The sequence below is a fragment of the Podarcis tiliguerta genome (assembly GCF_965153285.1).
Source record: "Podarcis tiliguerta genome assembly, chromosome: 6".
In the NCBI taxonomy this organism is placed as follows: Eukaryota; Metazoa; Chordata; class Lepidosauria; order Squamata; family Lacertidae; genus Podarcis; species Podarcis tiliguerta.
In genome coordinates, this window is record NC_139539.1 from 46,901,722 (window position 1) to 46,918,652 (window position 16,931).

A 16,931-nucleotide genomic window follows, 5' to 3' on the forward strand; every position below is an offset into this window, starting at 1 on the left:
AATCATGTATCATAAAGATATCACCGCTCCCTTATTCCAGAGGAAACCTGAACCCTGGGTAAGTGCCTAGGGCCCTTGGAAACTCGAACAGATCAGAGATTGAGGTGGCGTCATGGGTGTAGCCAGGGGGGGGGGCAGGGAGGGGCAGCCTCCGCCCCAATCAATAAAAATCACTAAAAATACATAGCAAACTGAGGTTCTGCCCAACCCCCAACAAAAACCCTGGCTATGCCCATGGATGACATACCACAGCTCCTTAGTGCGCTAATTATCAAACTGAAAACAGAAGTTGCAACATAAGCGCTCAAAATAATTTAAAAACTTGATTCCTTCATTCATCAGAAGACAATCCAAATGTCTGTTGTGAGGCTAGTCAGTTGTTCCAGCTCATATATGCTTATTCGTGATAAGCATACTGATTTTCAAAAACTGACCAATAGGTGAATTCTTTTTCATATGCAGACAAACAGTGGGAATATAACCTGCAAATATGTGGAGAGGAATCCTGCCCTTCATCCTAGTATGGATACTTAGAGTGGTTCATAAACTGAAAAGGATGAGGTGATAGAAATGCTTTGGGCATCCACCCCCAAGCAAAGTTAACATGGTGGAACCATACTGCTTTAAAAATCGATGCACCAAATTTGTTTGTACACTATAGCTAAGCATTTAAATGCTTTGGAGTCTTTCACTATGAAATTGAAAGCCATCGGTGGTTTTTGTGATTAGTGTGGCATGCCTAAGACAACTGACACTATATTGAATTCACACAGGCAAATGTGTAATTAACATTCAAAAGGCCTGTGGCTGCTGGCAAAGTGTTGTGTTCCAAATACTGTTCCTTGTCGTGCATAAAAAGTCATCTATTTTTCTCTCTGTTCTGTCTTTGCAGAATGCTAATTCATGCCATAAGAAGTGTACACCCCATTATAGTACTGGGAGGGAAGATGCTGAGCTCCTGCAGCCCATGGGAGCATGGAAAGGATAGGAAACAATCGATAAGGGCAATCATTGTCAGCTAATATCTGAAGCAAAGTCCTTTTCTTGGCATTCAAAATACCATCCACTGTTCTTCTCCCAGTAGAGAGCTGGGGATTCCTAAACTCATACTAATAGGGGCTTAATATTTCAGGTCTTGCATGATTTATTTAATGAGCATTCAGAAAGATCAAGGATTGCTTCCAACCACAGCATAATGTCATTATGTGCCAGATCAAGTATGATCTGCTGGAAACATCATGACCCTTTAATTGGTCCCAATCCACGGGGTTCCATGGGGAGCTTAGTGCATCTGTGCATCACCAGAAAAGCAGTCCACTTCTCCAAAATTCAGGGAGTGCTGTGTTAGTAGCTCTTGCAGAAGAAAACTAAATCAGAGAGTTCAGTAGAGCCCAGCCTTTAACCAAGTGCCAGGAAAATAGTTGTCCCTTAGTAGTGAAGGACCAATTAGAGTGGATTCACAGAACGAGGATTTCCTTGCCTTAAGCAACATGTTGCAGGCATCTTCTTCCAGGTTTGGTTCCCATTGAAATTGTAGGTCAACAGAAGGCTGGCAGAGCTGAAGCCTTTCACTATAAACAGAAACATTTAAAATCAAGGTGAAGTGGATGTGTGGCTGAAAGCAAACCCCACTGACTTCAGCGAGGCAGGCTCCCAAGTAAAGTGTGTGTAGGTTTGCAGCCTTAATCTCACCAACTGTGATTACATAAAGCTGGTTCCATCCTCAGCTTTCAAAGGCGTAAAGATTAATATGATAGTAATGATGATGAGATGGGGTGAGCTCCCGGACGGGGTGAGCTCCCGTTGCTCGGTCCCTGCTCCTGCCAAGCTAGCAGTTCGAAAGCACATCAAAGTGCAAGTAGATAAATATGTACCACTCCGGCGGGAAGGTAAACGGTGTTTCCGTGCACTGCTCTGGTTCGCCAGAAGCAACTTAGTCCTGCTGGCCACATGACCCGGAAGCTGTATGCCAGCTCCCTCGGCCAGTAAAGCAAGATGAGCGCCGCAACCCCAGAGTCGGCCACGACTGGACCTAATGGTCAGGGGTCCCCTTTACCTTTTTTAATGATGATGATGATTTTTTAAAAGTCGACCTACATGGTGGTCCTTAACAGAGGAGCCCACAACCAAGAGAGCTGATTAGGAACTGTAGCTTGGAGAAACTCTTCTCTTCAGCTGGATGTCCTCCAAGTCCCAGGAAACAGATATCTCTTCCCTGAGCATAGAAGAAGCAACAGTGGTGCAGCATCCCTTCATCCTGAGGTCCCAACCATTATAAACAATGCTAAAAAAACAGTATTTACAATCCCAGAACAAGGTGGGTCCTTATTTCATAGAAATCTAATGTAAAGAGATTAAATCTCTGGACATGCTAGGATGGGTCACCTTTTTCTGACCTCATTCTCCATCTCCCAGCTGAAGAGGGGAACATGCAGGCTGCCCAAGACACATCTGAAGAACAGGCAGCAGTCTTGGCAGTTTGACAGTGGAAGCAGATGCCAAGCTAGGCCACACCTCCTCCCTCACCAATATGCTGATTTTTGAGACTGGCCACACCCACTTCCGGAATGCAGGTTCCAATGGCTTTTCACCCAGTCCTTTTTTTATGCTTTGTGCATCCGCATCTAATCTTGACCCTTTCTATATATATATATATAAAATACTGATGTGTGCTTTTCTTTTTATAAATCTGCCAAAGAATAAAATCAAATAAGGATTAAGGGGTTTTCTCAGGACAGTGGAGGGCATGTGTGCTGCGACCCATTGGTGGTGGCACTTGCCCTTCGGCAGGAGGGGAGGACCAAAAATTGGGGGTTGAGGAGGGTCAGTCGCAGGGTGTGAGAAACATCCTTATTTTCATCTGAGAAGTGTTGGAGGTACAGCAATCCAACCACTGCCGCCACCCACTCTGATCTTGCTAAATCTGGTAGTAAATGATATCAGCAGAGTATTGTCACAGCTCTGTGGCTCTTATGTTCTGAGTGGTGCAAGAAGCATCACTGAATGCGCAAATGTGCCTTTCCTTTCCTTCCGAAGCGAGATGGGAAATGATGAAAAGTCAATCAAAATCATGTTGGCGTGCCGCTTGCTTACGTCAAGCAGATTCCTGCAGCGTTTCTTAAAAATGGCCCCTCTGCTGCTCTGCTTTGTGGCGTTCTGATTTATTATTTACGCCGAACAATGGGGATTGGATCAGAACAATTCAACTTGCTGGGGAAATTGCTGTGTAGTTATTGCTTCATTATTAGATTCTCTTGGTGATTAGGAGTATTGAGGCAGCCCCTGGGGCAGGTTGCAAAAAGCACTGCTTCGGAAAGGAAGGAAAACATGGCTGGGGATTTATATATTTAAATGCTAGCAGCCCATTTAAAAGCAGGAAAAGATGAAAAGCTACTGGAAAGAGGTGCGATAAAATAAAATAAATCTACAGTGAAAGTGCTGCTTTGTGCTTGGTCTTCCTCTGCATTTCCATAACTGTTTTCCATTTACAGCAATGAGCTCGCGAAGGAATTTTAAAAATGCAACAGCGACATCTACGGGACAGAGACTGACTCAGCACCATGTTTTTCAGCCCCAGGGAGAACCCCTGATAGCATGCAGAAGCCCTGTGGGTCTTTCAGTAGAGACTCACGAACAGGTGACTCAGTGGATTCCTATTAAGGGACCAAACGGTATGGCTGCCCCGTAATAATAAAATGTTATGCTATTTTTTTATTATTGGTTGTTTTTACAGATCTATTATAATGGATGATAAAGCTAAGCAAGATTACACAGGAGATTCTGACTAAGCATTAGGAAGCACTTTCTGATGGCAAGAGCTGTTCAGCAGTGGAAAAGACCACCTCTTCTTCCTTGGAGGTTTTTAAGCAGAGGTTGGATGGCCATCTGTCATGGATTCTGGAGCTGTGACTCCTGTATTGCAAGGGCTTGCGCTAGATAAGCCATTGGGTCCCTTCCAACTCTGCAATTCTATGATTTGCAATTAGGGTTCTTATACTTGTTCTACAGAGTAGCATATAATGCATGTCATCAGTGCTGTTCTTCAAAGCACAGTGAGTCCACATTGGTGTTTTGTTTTGTTTTGAAATGACAAAGTGCTTGGTCTGATTGAGTAGCCTAAGTTTGCCTCTAGCTCCCTCTTAGAGGCTGTTGACGTAGTTATTTGGGTCCAATCAACTCTGCCCATGGTCCTGGGGTTACCTGAGACCTCGTCGGCAAAGCAACTTTTTCAGGCTAGCCTGAAACTGATCAGAAAGGGAAAAGCAAATGAGGGGGCTTACGGAGCAGTTTGAATAAGCCAGAATGCTAGATAAGCCGGAGGCTACAAATCCTGCAGGAGTTTGTGGGAGGCTGTGGGTGGCCGAGAGGTATATCACCACTGAGCATGGTATCCACATCAGGATGAAAACCGCCAATACGGTCAGGATCATGACAGTTGCTTTCCTGTTGAGCCGAATGCTTGAGGATGAGTGGACCACCACCATCTTCCTGAACCAGAGGGAATGGACGATTCTGGAATAGCACAGGACCAAGAGAAGCACAAAGGGGAAGAAGGCAACCCCACCAAAGAGAACAAAATACAGGTATGTTTGCCTCGGCGTCATCAAAAGCGTACAGTATCGAGCATCTTCAAGTACGACGACTCCTTGGTGTATCCAGTTGGGGACAGACACAGTGAAGCCCATGAGCCACATGACCATGCAGAGAAGAAACCTCTGGAGCCAATTTGCTGGGAAGGAGCAGGTGGGATGAACAACTGCCAGGTATCTCAGGATGGAGGTGACCACCATGCTATAGAAGCTGCAGAACATGGTCCACATGGAAAAGCTCTGGCTGCTGACACACACAGCCAAGCCCATCTCCCAGTCCTCATAGACAAATGTGAGCAGCAGCACGGTGACATTGTAGAGGAGGAAGATCAGGTCAGAGATGGTGATGTTGACCATGAGAGTGTTGGTCATGGCAGAGATGGAGTTGGTGCTCCTGCTGCTCCGGAAGCCCTCAATCAGGACCAGCAGCATGAAGAGGTTGCCAGCAAAGCCAACCAACAAGATGAGGCCACAGAAAGAAGCAAATATGTATCTCAGCTGTGTCACTGTCAGGCCACCAAAGCTGTCGTCTGTCCCATGAGAAGAGGCGTTGAAAGTCTTGTTGGAAGCATGAAAGAAATCTTCGCTGGTTGTTGTGAGCTCCATTATTCCAGTGCGAGGATGAAACTGAGAAAATATGAATCTACAACAACAACAACAACAACATATCATTGTCCTGGCCCCTGAGTAATGTGTATATGTATATCAAAATTTGCCATATTAATGCATTAAACACAAATCACAGCAATAATAACAAAAATGATAGGCTTTCAGATGTATGTTTTAGATTCTGCACCGAGCAGGCAGTTGTATGAGATGAAGTGCCCTTACAAGTCCATGAGTCTCTGTTCAAGCACTGCTTTCCATTCATGCCCCTGAGTGGGTCAGCATCCCCATACTCCGCTGAATCTGAGCATCTCAGAAGAAGCGTTGGGAGTGTGGACAAGGTAGAGACTTCCTTCCAAACATGAGCCAGCATAAGGGCACATCTCCTACAATCCATTGTGATCATAAAGGTCACCACATGTCTCCACTCACCAGCTTAACCCATGGTTTGCACTGCAAAGGGACAGCAGAAGGTTAGCTTTGACACCAGTCACTGCCGAATCAAAAGATCAATCCCTCCCCACTACCACCACAAAGCAAAAGGAAACAGCTTTCCCCTTGAGTAAAATGTTCCTCCCAGTTCATTTAACAAGGCTCTAGGTACAGTATTCAGCTGCAATTGCTAAAGGGTGAAAGCTTACCAAGCCATTGTGTTTTATGGACAGACATCAGAGAGGGCACCAATTCACTTGTAAATCATTGCAGCTGGGTTGAGATAGAGATCAGTTCTGCAATTCCCCATATCTGTTCCCAGCAGATGGTGACTTATATTACTTTGCCTGGCCTGTGGGGATAAGATGTGTTCTCTCTCCCCCTCCCTTGTAGTCATTGTGGAGAAGGAGGCGGGGCTTGCAGAACAGAGACACAATATTCACATGTCGCAGCATGTGGGTGATCTATGGGTAAAGAGGGAGGGAAACAAAGAAGATATTTTAAGCTCTCCGGCAATACACAGAAATCTATCCCCCATGAAGATGCATGGTCCTTAGATATCTCTCCGGTATGGTCTGCAAGGGAGGTGGATATTAAAGCTACAGCCAAGACAAACCCACGTTCAGGAGATAAGCGTAGGTCTCCTGTACTTCTCTTTACCCACAGTATATGTTTGCATGTTCCGTGACTATCCCTGGTCTTCCTGGGTGGTGGAAATGGTGTAGGTAGACCCTAGTGTAGTCAATGTTTGCCACATGGTGTTGCACTACAACTTCCATCAGCCCCAGCCTACATGGCCAATGGTCAGGAATGATGGGAGTTGCAGTCCAATAACATCTAGAGGACACAAGGGTTACTAACATGTCACCTGTGGGCACTCTTGTTCCCTCAGGGTTTCCCCCCCCCCAAACCCTAAGAGTAGAGCACTTGACAATAGGGCATCCCTAACGCCCAGAGACACGATTTTTACATTGTGAGCGAATCATAGCAATTAACCTGAGTACTCTCTAAACAAGTTACCTAGGAACTGAACCTGCTTTAAGGAGATCTTGAATAATAATACAGTGCTCAAATAAAGGAATGTGGAAGCCACATCCCAGGCATGTGGAAGAGTGCTTCATGATCTTGTACTTACACTGTGAAAGAGGCATACACATCTCTCAGCTTTGTCAATGTTAGGTAAGCAAGGCCGGCCCTACCATTAGGCAGAAGGAGGTAACAGACTGATCTGTGTGTACCATGCAGCCTGCTTTGTGTCCCTTAACCTAGCCTTCTGCCCTCAGATGCAAAGGAGGATGCTTTCCTGTTACTAGTTTTGAAGTAAAAAACACAAAAACCTGGTGATCTGGGTAGCTGTTGTACATGGGATTGGGAGAAGTGCCAGGTGTAGTGGTTAGAGAGTTTCGGACTAGGAGCTGGGAAACCAGGTTTCAAGGGCCCACATAACCAGGAATATCACTTGGCTGACCTTGGGCAAGCCAGTATCTCTTACCCTAACCAGCCTTGCAGGGTTGTTGTGAAGTGAAAACAGCGAAGGTGAGATATAAAAATAAATAAATACTGTCCTGTGCTTCAGGCAGCAAAATGTCATGAGCTGGTCCTGGGTATGAGGACTCAGAGACTGACTGGGAGACTATGCAGTGACTATTTCACTTGTTGCAGTAACCACTAGCTAAATTTGCAAACCAAAAGAGTGTGGGAGTGCTGCCTTGCTTCAGGAAGCAACTGAAAACATTAACTTATCCCTTCCTTTGATTGTAGCCTTTGATTTTCAAAGTCCTCATACTTCACAGAAACTGTCGATTCCACTGAAGACTCTTCCAAAAGAGCATTTTTATTCAATGTTGTGATATGTGAACATGATACATCATTGGATAAATAATTGGACAGAGCTAGGCAGATAATCAGATATAAATATCTTTAATGGGTTTGACAGCCCCTTGTACTACTCCTCTGTAGACACAATTTTTGGGTCAAGTGATGATCAGAGAGTTTTTGGTTGCAACACACACCATATATTAAAATAACTCTTATACCACGTTAGCAGTCATGGCTTCTCCCAAAGAATCCTGGGAACTTAAGAAGTTAAGAGTGCTGGGAAATGTAGTCCTTTGAGGGGTTTCCTAACAACTCCCAATACTCTTCTGAGATAATTCCGGGAGGTCTCTTCTTCCACAAACTTCAGCATGAAATCTTACGAAGAGGGGTTGTTCCTCTCTCCAGGGAAGCTCACTGAAAAGAAATGGCTATTCACTTTTCCCATGAACAGCAATTTCAATTGTGTTGAGTTTGGCTCCTGCCCACACCAGCTCTATGCTCCAAGCTGAAGAGCTTCTATGGCAGACTTCTCAAAAGTAAGTCTCACCGAGTTCAGTGGGGATTACTCCCTGGTTAAGTGTGTATAAGAATGCAATCGAAACATGTCTGCCTAAGAGACAGCAAGCAGAAATATGTTTTAAAAACATGATTCCCTTTCCCCCATTTTTTTGTGAGAAATATAGAATTGGTTAGCAACCTTTGTAGGACTTTTGTGTTAGTTCAGAGTCTGATTAGTTAGTTCTCATTGATGTATTTACTATTGCATTTGTCTGGAATTTTTAACAGAAGAATTGTAAAAATAATTGTGCAGATTGTTGCTTTTTGAGGATGCTGATCATCTTCCTTAAATGCCTGTTATGCCCTTACAGAATCAAGGTACCCAGAGTTCATAGCTAGAAGCAATGACAGGTTTGAAATGCAAAATTGTAGTCTACCCACACACAAGCAATTTCTCTCCAAGCTCTGCCTATACATGAAATCCATTACAGCATAGAACAGCCTTCCCCAAACTGGTGCCCTCCAGATGTTGTTGAACTACAGCTCCACCCATCACGTCCAATGGTTAGAGATGATGGGAACTGTAGTCCAACAAAATCTGGAGGGCATCAGGTTGAGGAAGGCTTGGATAGAAGGTATAACCATTTGATACTTTGTATTGTAATGGACGCGGGTGGCGCTGTGGGTAAAACCTCAGCGCCTAGGACTTGCTGATCGCATAGTCGGCGGTTCGAATCCCCGTGGCAGGGTGCGCTCCCGTCGTTCAGTCCCAGTGCCTGCCAACCTAGCAGTTCGAAAGCACCCCCGGGTGCAAGTAGATAAATAGGGACCGCTTACCAGTGGGAAGGTAAACGGCGTTCCATGTGCTGCGCTGGCTCACCAGATGCAGCTTGTCACACTGGCCACGTGACCCGGAAGTGTCTGTGGACAGCGCTGGCTCCCGGCCTATAGAGTGAGATGAGCGCACAACCCTAGAGTCTGGCAAGACTGGCCCATACGGGCAGGGGTACCTTTACCTTTTTACTTTCTATTGTATTGAATAGGGTACTGGCATTTTTTATTTCTCCGTAACACCAAGAAGACAATCATTGTTGAATTGTCATAGGATATGCCATATTCTGGCATATAGTACAGAAGAGAGACAATGTGGTGTGGTTGTTAGAGAGTTGGACTAGGACCTTGGAGACCAGGGTTCAAATCCCCACTCAGCCATGAAACTCACTGGTTGACCTTGGGCCAGTCACAGTCTCTGAGCCTAACCTACCTCACAGGGTTGTTGTAAGGATTCAATGAGGTTGGGGAGAACCAGTGGTTTTTTTCTAGAAAAAGAGGTGCCAGAACTCACCATAAATGCCTCCTTTGTATAATGGCAATGGCACCCACCTGAGGGGTGTCGGAACTGAGTTCCAGGGAGTTTTGGCTGAAAAAAGCCCTGGGGACAACCATGTATGCCACCTTGTCCTCTGCAAAGAAAAAGGTGGGATATAAAGGCAATGGAAAAAAGAATAATGATAAGTTTTAAGAGAAGCTTGGTGTGGGAAGAAAAAGAGCTATATCTTCTTCACATTAGGGAGCTTCAGGTAATTATGCTGTATAGGATAATTTGGCTGTTAATGGTAGAGGAAAAATGAACCACACTCTTGTTTCTCACCGAGACCTCATTAGCCTATTCTACAAGTCAATAGATTTCTCAGCTCAAATATTAAAGGTTATTTCAGGGACTCTTAATTCCCAGCCCGGAAGCTTCAGCACAATTAATGTTCTCTCCAGTGACCCCTGTCTGTTGCTGCTACTAGAACCATTTCAGGTAAACGAACATGCAGTATTCCTTGGGAATGAATCTATGTCCAATTAATGGCACAAACAAGTCAGAAATCACCAATTCAAAGGTGTCGTTTGGTAGTCCAAACAGAAGGCAGCCCTTCTCTGCATGGATACGAGCTGAGTATCAGCTTCAAGTTATAGTTACAATATGTTATTGGCAGAAAGGAACTGATCAATAATGTGAATCAATAATGCAACATCAAAAATGCCTTCATAAGGAATTTTAGGAAAGGAAGCCCCTAGACAGGATTTAACATAAACTAAAGTTCTCCTGGGGTTACCATTTTTTTTTCTAGAAGTAGATTCAAATATTTTAAATGAGTGCAACTAATTAAGTTCCCACATATGATTTTCTCCTTATGGGCTCTGTGTATGTCACATAAAGCAGGGACAGGGAATCGGTGGCCCTCCAGTGCTGACATAAGGGATCCTTCAGGCAGGCTACAGGACAGGAAATAATAAATTCTTGTTCCACACAACTTTAGCAAAGCGTATTGTACACCTTAGTCACGTGCTACCTAACACTTCTATCTTACCCAAATGGATAGGACCTACTTGGCGAATTCCCTTTCCTACCCTCCTAAAGAGGTTCCTCAGCCTGGCCTGGAACTGGAAAGAAAGGCAGAAGCAGATCATGGGGTTAATGCAGCGGTTGGCAAAGGCCAGGAGAGAAGTCAGGTGATAAGCCAGGTACATAGGGGCTGTGGTTAGCAACTGGTCGTACTTGATAAAGAAAATCACCAGCCAATAGGGGAGCCACATGACGACCAGGGTCACCATGGTGACCAAAGCCATCACTGAAGCTCGCCAGTTCACTTGCAGGCTGGAGGCTGTGTGCATAGAGAGCCCCCTCCTAACCTTGAGGGCACAGATGATCCTCAAGTAGCAGAAAACCATCAGCAATGTGGGAGGCAGGAAGCCCACCCCTCCCAGGAGCTGCAGGTAAAGGTTGACTTCCTTCCTTGCCATTTGGTTCACGCAATAGGTCTGCCCCTCCACGTGAATGATCTCATAATTAATCCAGAGCGGAGTGGAGAATATAAGGCAGGTCACCCAGATGAGCCCGCAAGCGAGAACTATCTGCTTTTGGGAAATGGGCATCACTCTCATGGGGTGGAGGATCGCCGTATAGCGAAGCAGCGCGGTGGCCAGCATGCTATAGAAGGCAGCAAAGGAGACCCACATGGAGAAGCTGTGGTTGGTGACGCACAGCAGGCGGCCCAGGCGCCAGTCCCTGAAAAGGATGTTGCCAAACATCACAGGGGCATTGCAGAGGAGGAAGAGGAGGTCCAGGACCACAATGTTGAGGAAGAGAGGCTCCGTCAGGCGTGAGATGTGGCTGCCGCTCTTTCTTTGGAGACCTCGGAAAAGGATCCAGAGCAGCAAGCCGTTTCCGGGCATGCCCAGGAGGAAGAGGAGGACATAGAGGACAGCAAACACATTTCTGCTATAAAGGAGGAAAAGGTCGCTTAAGCCAGAGCTGGTGACATTCCCTGCACTGGAATTGGAGTCCATGGTAGCATCAGTTCCTTATTTAGTCTGTGCCATAGAATTTTCTAGCAGTCTGCCAGTCTTTCTTCTGTTCCCTGGAAACAAAGATATGACTTTCAATGCACTCTGAAATGCAGCATTTGGGATAATCATGGAAATGATAGTCTTGTTCAAAGCAATCTGCACTATTAAGAATGAGGAAGGAGCAAGGAAGGTGATAGGAGAAACCTGACTTTCTACTTACGGCTTGCACAGGAAGAAGAAAGTCTGCATGAATTATTTGAATGTCAGTGTGTGCCAACAGAGTCTTTCCATTTGTACTTTGTCTCTGCCCAGTGTTCCTTATTTAAAGTGCTCAGCAGAGTTCAGATTTATGGTGGGAGTCTTGCTTGTCAACTGTACTTGACCAAAGGGATACACACACACACTTACAGTCTGTCTCCTCCAAAGTTATGTGTATTGTGTGCCTTTGACACATAGGGAGGCATTCACTGCAATATATAAGCCATGCAGCATGCACAGCTGACCACAGCACACACACACACACCCAAGCAAATGGGCTTCTCCCGGGGTTTCTGTTTGTCAGAGGGGCATTTAAGTCTGCTTCCTTTGTGTTTGAACAAGGCACAGAGCATTTTTAATCTCAATACATTAACATTAGATGGGACAAAGAAACAAGTACCACAGTGACCAAAATAAATCAATAGATTGCATGGTGTTTATTTTTCCATAGGCTCTTTTGTTTGTTTTCAAACAGAAAATTCTGTCTTGGCACGTATGCCCACTTCAGTGGATCAGTTTTTGCTGGAAATGTTTTACTCCATCCTGTTACATTGGCTAGGACAAAAAAGCACCCCAATATAAAATTTAATTGGTTTTCTTGGGTTGTTGTTGTTGTCTCAGGGTTGTTTTGTATTACTTTGTGTGTGTGCAGGAAGATGCTATTTCCATTGCACAAGGGAAAAAAGCGGCTTTAACTACAACCCAGAATTTATGATTGTGCAAAGGACAGTGTCCTAGGAGGACTATGGTGCAAGTCTACTTCAATGTATAGCCTGCAGTGAAAAGTGCATAGGATTCACACCCCAATGTCTGGTTTAGGGGCCGGAATAACAAACATGGATAAATGAGCTCCTACTCAAGTCTCTTTTAGATCACCAGACACCTGCATTGCTAGCAGTGACCCAGTATAAGTGCTTTCCTCCATGGAAATACACCCATAAAGAATTTACATGAAAAGTGAAATGAAGAATCATGTGGGTCTTGCAGGAAAGGATCACAAGAAGAAGTCTAGATACAGGTTCAACAAAACATACCAGGACTGTGTATTCTGGGGACAGAGGAGCTATTTGCTATGCCTGAAGCTTGTAAGGCTAGTTATCAGAACAGACTTTGGTTTCACAACAGAGCCTCCATACAAACAGTCTTTACTTGAATTTTTATCCATGTAGTAAGATACAGAACAGGGGGTTTCACTGAGATCTTTGTAATTTATTGTAAAGTGTGCAAAGGACTTTCATTACTGGATTCTATAGAAATGTGAAAAATAAATATATAAAATGCTCAGATTATAACTGCCCTCCCCCTCAAAAACAGACTCCTGCATCATCATACTTTGAAAGTACAAGAACCTGGACCCAATCTCTGTCCAACAGATTTTCAAATCCAACATTTTTTTAAAAATATCAGATTCATTTCTGTGTCACCAATAGCATGTTGAGATCATCTTCTTTCTTTCCCGCAAAGAAATGCATCCTCTGTAGGACACATATGAAATGGCCCAGTGTGAACAATGCATCTGATCTCTACTGTTAAACATGTTTAGGATGGAGGGACAAGTTCAACAATCCGGAAGGGAAACTTTAAAACTAAGGATTTAACAATGAGAGGATCTGTGGAAGCAAAGGATCATACCTCACTGTTGATGTCTGAACCGGATACCACTTAGAGAACAAAGCAAGTGGATGTGTAAATTACGCTGGAGTCTGGAGCATTTTCCTTTTGCCTTGTCTTCCGTCTCTTTTCAGAACCTCTGCAGACTGACTTAGGCACACAAACACATACACCCCAAGTGGTTCGGATGCTCTCTTACTGATGCTGCCACTAAAGAAGACCTGCCTATCAGCACTCTTTCATCTGAGCACCAAAGGCAGCCAGCTCACTCAGAGAGAATCATTTGCCTCATCACATTGGAGCAGAAATCAACCTAGGATTAAGTGAGCCATTCTACCCCTCCATCTCTGCTGGCAAAACTTAACTTCTTGAAAATGAACTATTACTATTAGAATTAGTTTAGGGACCATCCCTTTGGGAACAGATTGATAAAAGGGCGAGGGTTCAGGGGCTTCTGCTGAGCAGACATGCACCATCACCAAGCATTTAAAGGCATCTAGGAATGGGGGAAGTAGCTGGAAAAAATATTAAATTCAGAGCCAAGTACCTTCAGGTATGTATATTTTTTTATACATGTAGTTGATGGAATAACCACATGTAAGCTGCCATTAGTTCTTTCTACAGAAGAACTTAGTACAGGATAGTACAGAAATGCAGTGGTTACGTAGAACAACTCACAATACAAGAAAGTACTGGAAAAACAAGTGGCAATGTGGGTTTGGGGATTACAGCCCCCCAAATGGTTTAATCACACTTGATCCTGTGTAGCCAATGAGCTCATCCTTATAATTTGGATCTGGCATTTGTTAATTCAACAGTGTCCACTTTTAAGGGGGGGGAGTGTGTGTGCCAAAAAGAGGTGCTATACTTTGGGGTGTACTTCATTTTTCCTTATGGAAAAGAAGGTCATTGGTAGGGCTGTGTGACGTAACCATTGCAGTACACATGAGCAATTTCCCATTCATTCTTTTGGTGCCATATTCTGTCCTTTAGAATAAAAAGAAACTCTGAAAAGGGCATCCTTTTAAAGTGGAAAACAACAGGCAGATTGCAGGAAGCAAACTTGCACTGTTGTGATAGAAGAGTGAGTTAGGGGATGGAAGAGGCATTGCAAAAAGCCGCTCAATCTTTCCCTCTCCCCTTAATATGGACCAGTTGCATAGCTTTTTTTCAGCCAGAACTTGCCAGAACTCAGTTTCTGCACCTCTCAAGTGGCCTCCATTGCCATTACAAGAGAACAAGGGAGGTGTTCATGGTGAGTTCCAGCACCTCTTTTTCTAGAAAAGTAGCACTGACCAGCTGTGTTCTGTTTAAATGTTTGCCTATCAAACATTTACAGTGCATGTGCAGCCAAAGGATTATGAGAATGCTTGTGATGGGTCCCCAAGTCTTGACCCCACATGGGCCACAAGATTTTAAAGGAGACGTTCTCAAATTACTCTTCCATTTTTCAAGTAGATCTATTTCTGTATTATATTTCAAGTCACACAGTTTTTGACATTATTAGTCACAAGATGTCTTGGAGGGCTGGCAGGTGGAAAGCAAGTCATGACATGACCCAGCCTGTTCCAGCCACTGGAGAGGTGCTAATGAAGGTCTTGCTGCCTGTTTTTGTTTCAGAGTGGATGTCTTCAAGGCTCACACCTTTTGCTTTTCCCCATGCACATGGCATGCTCTGAGCAAAGGTAAACTTGTTATGCTAACTTCACTCTCCTAGTGAAGTGTGCAAGTTTGTTTCAAACAAACTATCCAGGCAGGGTGTGTGTGTGTGTGTGTGTGTGATATAGTTTAGATACATAGACAGACAGATACATAGTTTAGTTTAGATACATAGACAGACAGACAGATAATAGGCAGGCAGATATAAATATAAATAAAAATCAGGTCTAAGTTTCAGGCACACAAAAAATATCTATTTTGTACATACAGCACAAAATGAAGATGGGGGGGCGGCGAGGAAGAACACCAGATAGATAAGAAAAATCAGAGCCAAGAATAAAACAAAAACAGCACATAAAAAGTGGGGACTGGCGAGTGGTTGGGTGGCTTGATCCTCAGAATGAGATAAGACATTAAGTAGCAAATATGGGTCTGGAATCCTTGGGGAGGCCTAACTTGCAAGGGAAAAGTAGCAGCTGCGGAAGGAATTAAAAATCTTCCCCACGTAGTGAAGTTTCCAACTTGATTTGTGGCATGCACACCTCTAAGAACCCTGACTGGGTGGCGTGGGGAGCTGAACAATATCCCCAGGATGTGTCACCCTTTCTCCACTGCTTCTCTTTGCATTGAAAAGCAGCAGCCCAGGTCCCCAGTTCCTCATTTGCCACTTTCTGATTCATTCTTAATACTCTGTATACCAGCAAACATATTCTTAGCACAGTACAAGCAACTGCTGTGCTACTGCAGAAATAGGTTAGGGTCTTGAGGTAAATGAAGGGCATGCCATGCCCTTAAGGTGCATCTGATGCCAGGAATTCACAGGTGCCTGTGCTGGGTGTGGGAAGTGGGTGTCTGGGGCGGGGGAAGAGAAAGTACCAGAGTCTTTTCTTAGCCCTCCTATCTGTGTAGGAAAACATGGAGCTAAGCTTTGAGTCGATGTTGCCAGCCCTTACTGTGGAAGAGTCTACAGATTCCAAAGCTTTGCCATTGAAATGGTCAGCAGCAGCTTTTACTTTACGCCCAAGAAAATAATTTCATGGCAGATCATCTTACTAAAACAGGTTGTAGAGTCAGGGAAAATGAAACTCTGCAAGGTTCAAAAGCACACCCTAGAGATATACCCAGGGCTGAATGGTCAAACACACACACCTTCCAACCTCTAGAACTATCTGGGAAATTGTAATGCAGATGAAACACTGCAGGCTGTTCACATGGGAAAGAGAACTGCAATATCTCCAACAGGGTAGCTGTTCGAGTGAAGGACAGCCAAGCATAAGGTGGCAAGACAGTCTTCTCACTGCCTCTGCTTTTCCCATCCATAGCCAGGGCAGAAAAGGCAGTGCTAGAAACCATAGAGACAGACAGGGGTTGCCTATCCCATTTTATTGTCAGAGACGGAAAAGGGAAGGACCAGCCTGCACACGCAAAGCCATTGAAGCCTTGCTTACTGGGGTTGCACAGTGACTTACATGTTCCGGCAAGATTTCACAGGACTGTTTGTGAGATCTCACTGGAACCCCAAACCCGCCACTTCGCAATTCTGCAGTAGCAGCAGTGGGTAGGTGGGGTACCTGCAGTGAGGCTTCGAGATCTTGCCAGAACCCATCGCGGCCACTCTTTGGGAGATGGTAGGATGCCCACAGCAGCGCTGCACCTTGGATTCTGCCACCCGAGGCAGCTGCTTTAGTCTGCCACATGAACAGGCCAGTCCTAGAGGCAAAACTACACCTTTACTTCTTATGTTTATCTCAGGATAAGATTAACCTATGGAACTCACTCCCACAGGAGGTAGTGAAAGTCTTTAAAAGAGAGTCAGAAAAAACTCATGGAGGGTAAGACTATCAGAGGCTACAAGCCATGATGGTTGTGCTCTGCCTGCAGTCAGAGGGAGAAATTCTTTTGAAAACGTTGCTGGAAACTATTCCAGTTCTGCTTGAGAGTTTCCCAGAGTCATCTTGTTGGCCACTTTGAATTTGATGAGCCATTGGCCTGATCCAGCAGGCTCTTAAGTTGCTCAGTGCTGAGCAGCAGACCTGAAAAAATGGCTAAATGATGTACGTTGCTCCTTATGATCCGTGTTTCAGCAAGGTTTCACACTCACAAGAGTAAAGGCAGACCACA

At 44.6% G+C, this 16,931-nt stretch overlaps 2 protein-coding genes across 2 annotated transcripts; both read right to left on the reverse strand.

Annotated features, from left to right (window-relative positions):
• Window positions 1-4,196: 4,196 nt before the first annotated feature.
• LOC310680264 (allatostatin-A receptor-like) lies at window positions 4,197-5,021 on the reverse strand (the record flags this gene model as incomplete). Its single annotated transcript, XM_083446641.1, has 1 exon — window positions 4,197-5,021. One exon carries the CDS (start codon window positions 5,019-5,021, stop codon window positions 4,197-4,199), a length of 825 nt encoding a protein of 274 aa, XP_083302767.1.
• A 5,127-nt stretch (window positions 5,022-10,148) lies between these two features.
• On the reverse strand, window positions 10,149-11,282 carry LOC310679469 (galanin receptor type 3-like; the record flags this gene model as incomplete). Its single annotated transcript, XM_083444674.1, has 1 exon — window positions 10,149-11,282. The coding sequence occupies one exon, from the start codon at window positions 11,280-11,282 to the stop codon at window positions 10,275-10,277; it is 1,008 nt and encodes a 335-aa protein (XP_083300800.1). The 3' UTR covers window positions 10,149-10,274.
• Between the last annotated feature and the right edge of the window lie 5,649 nt (window positions 11,283-16,931).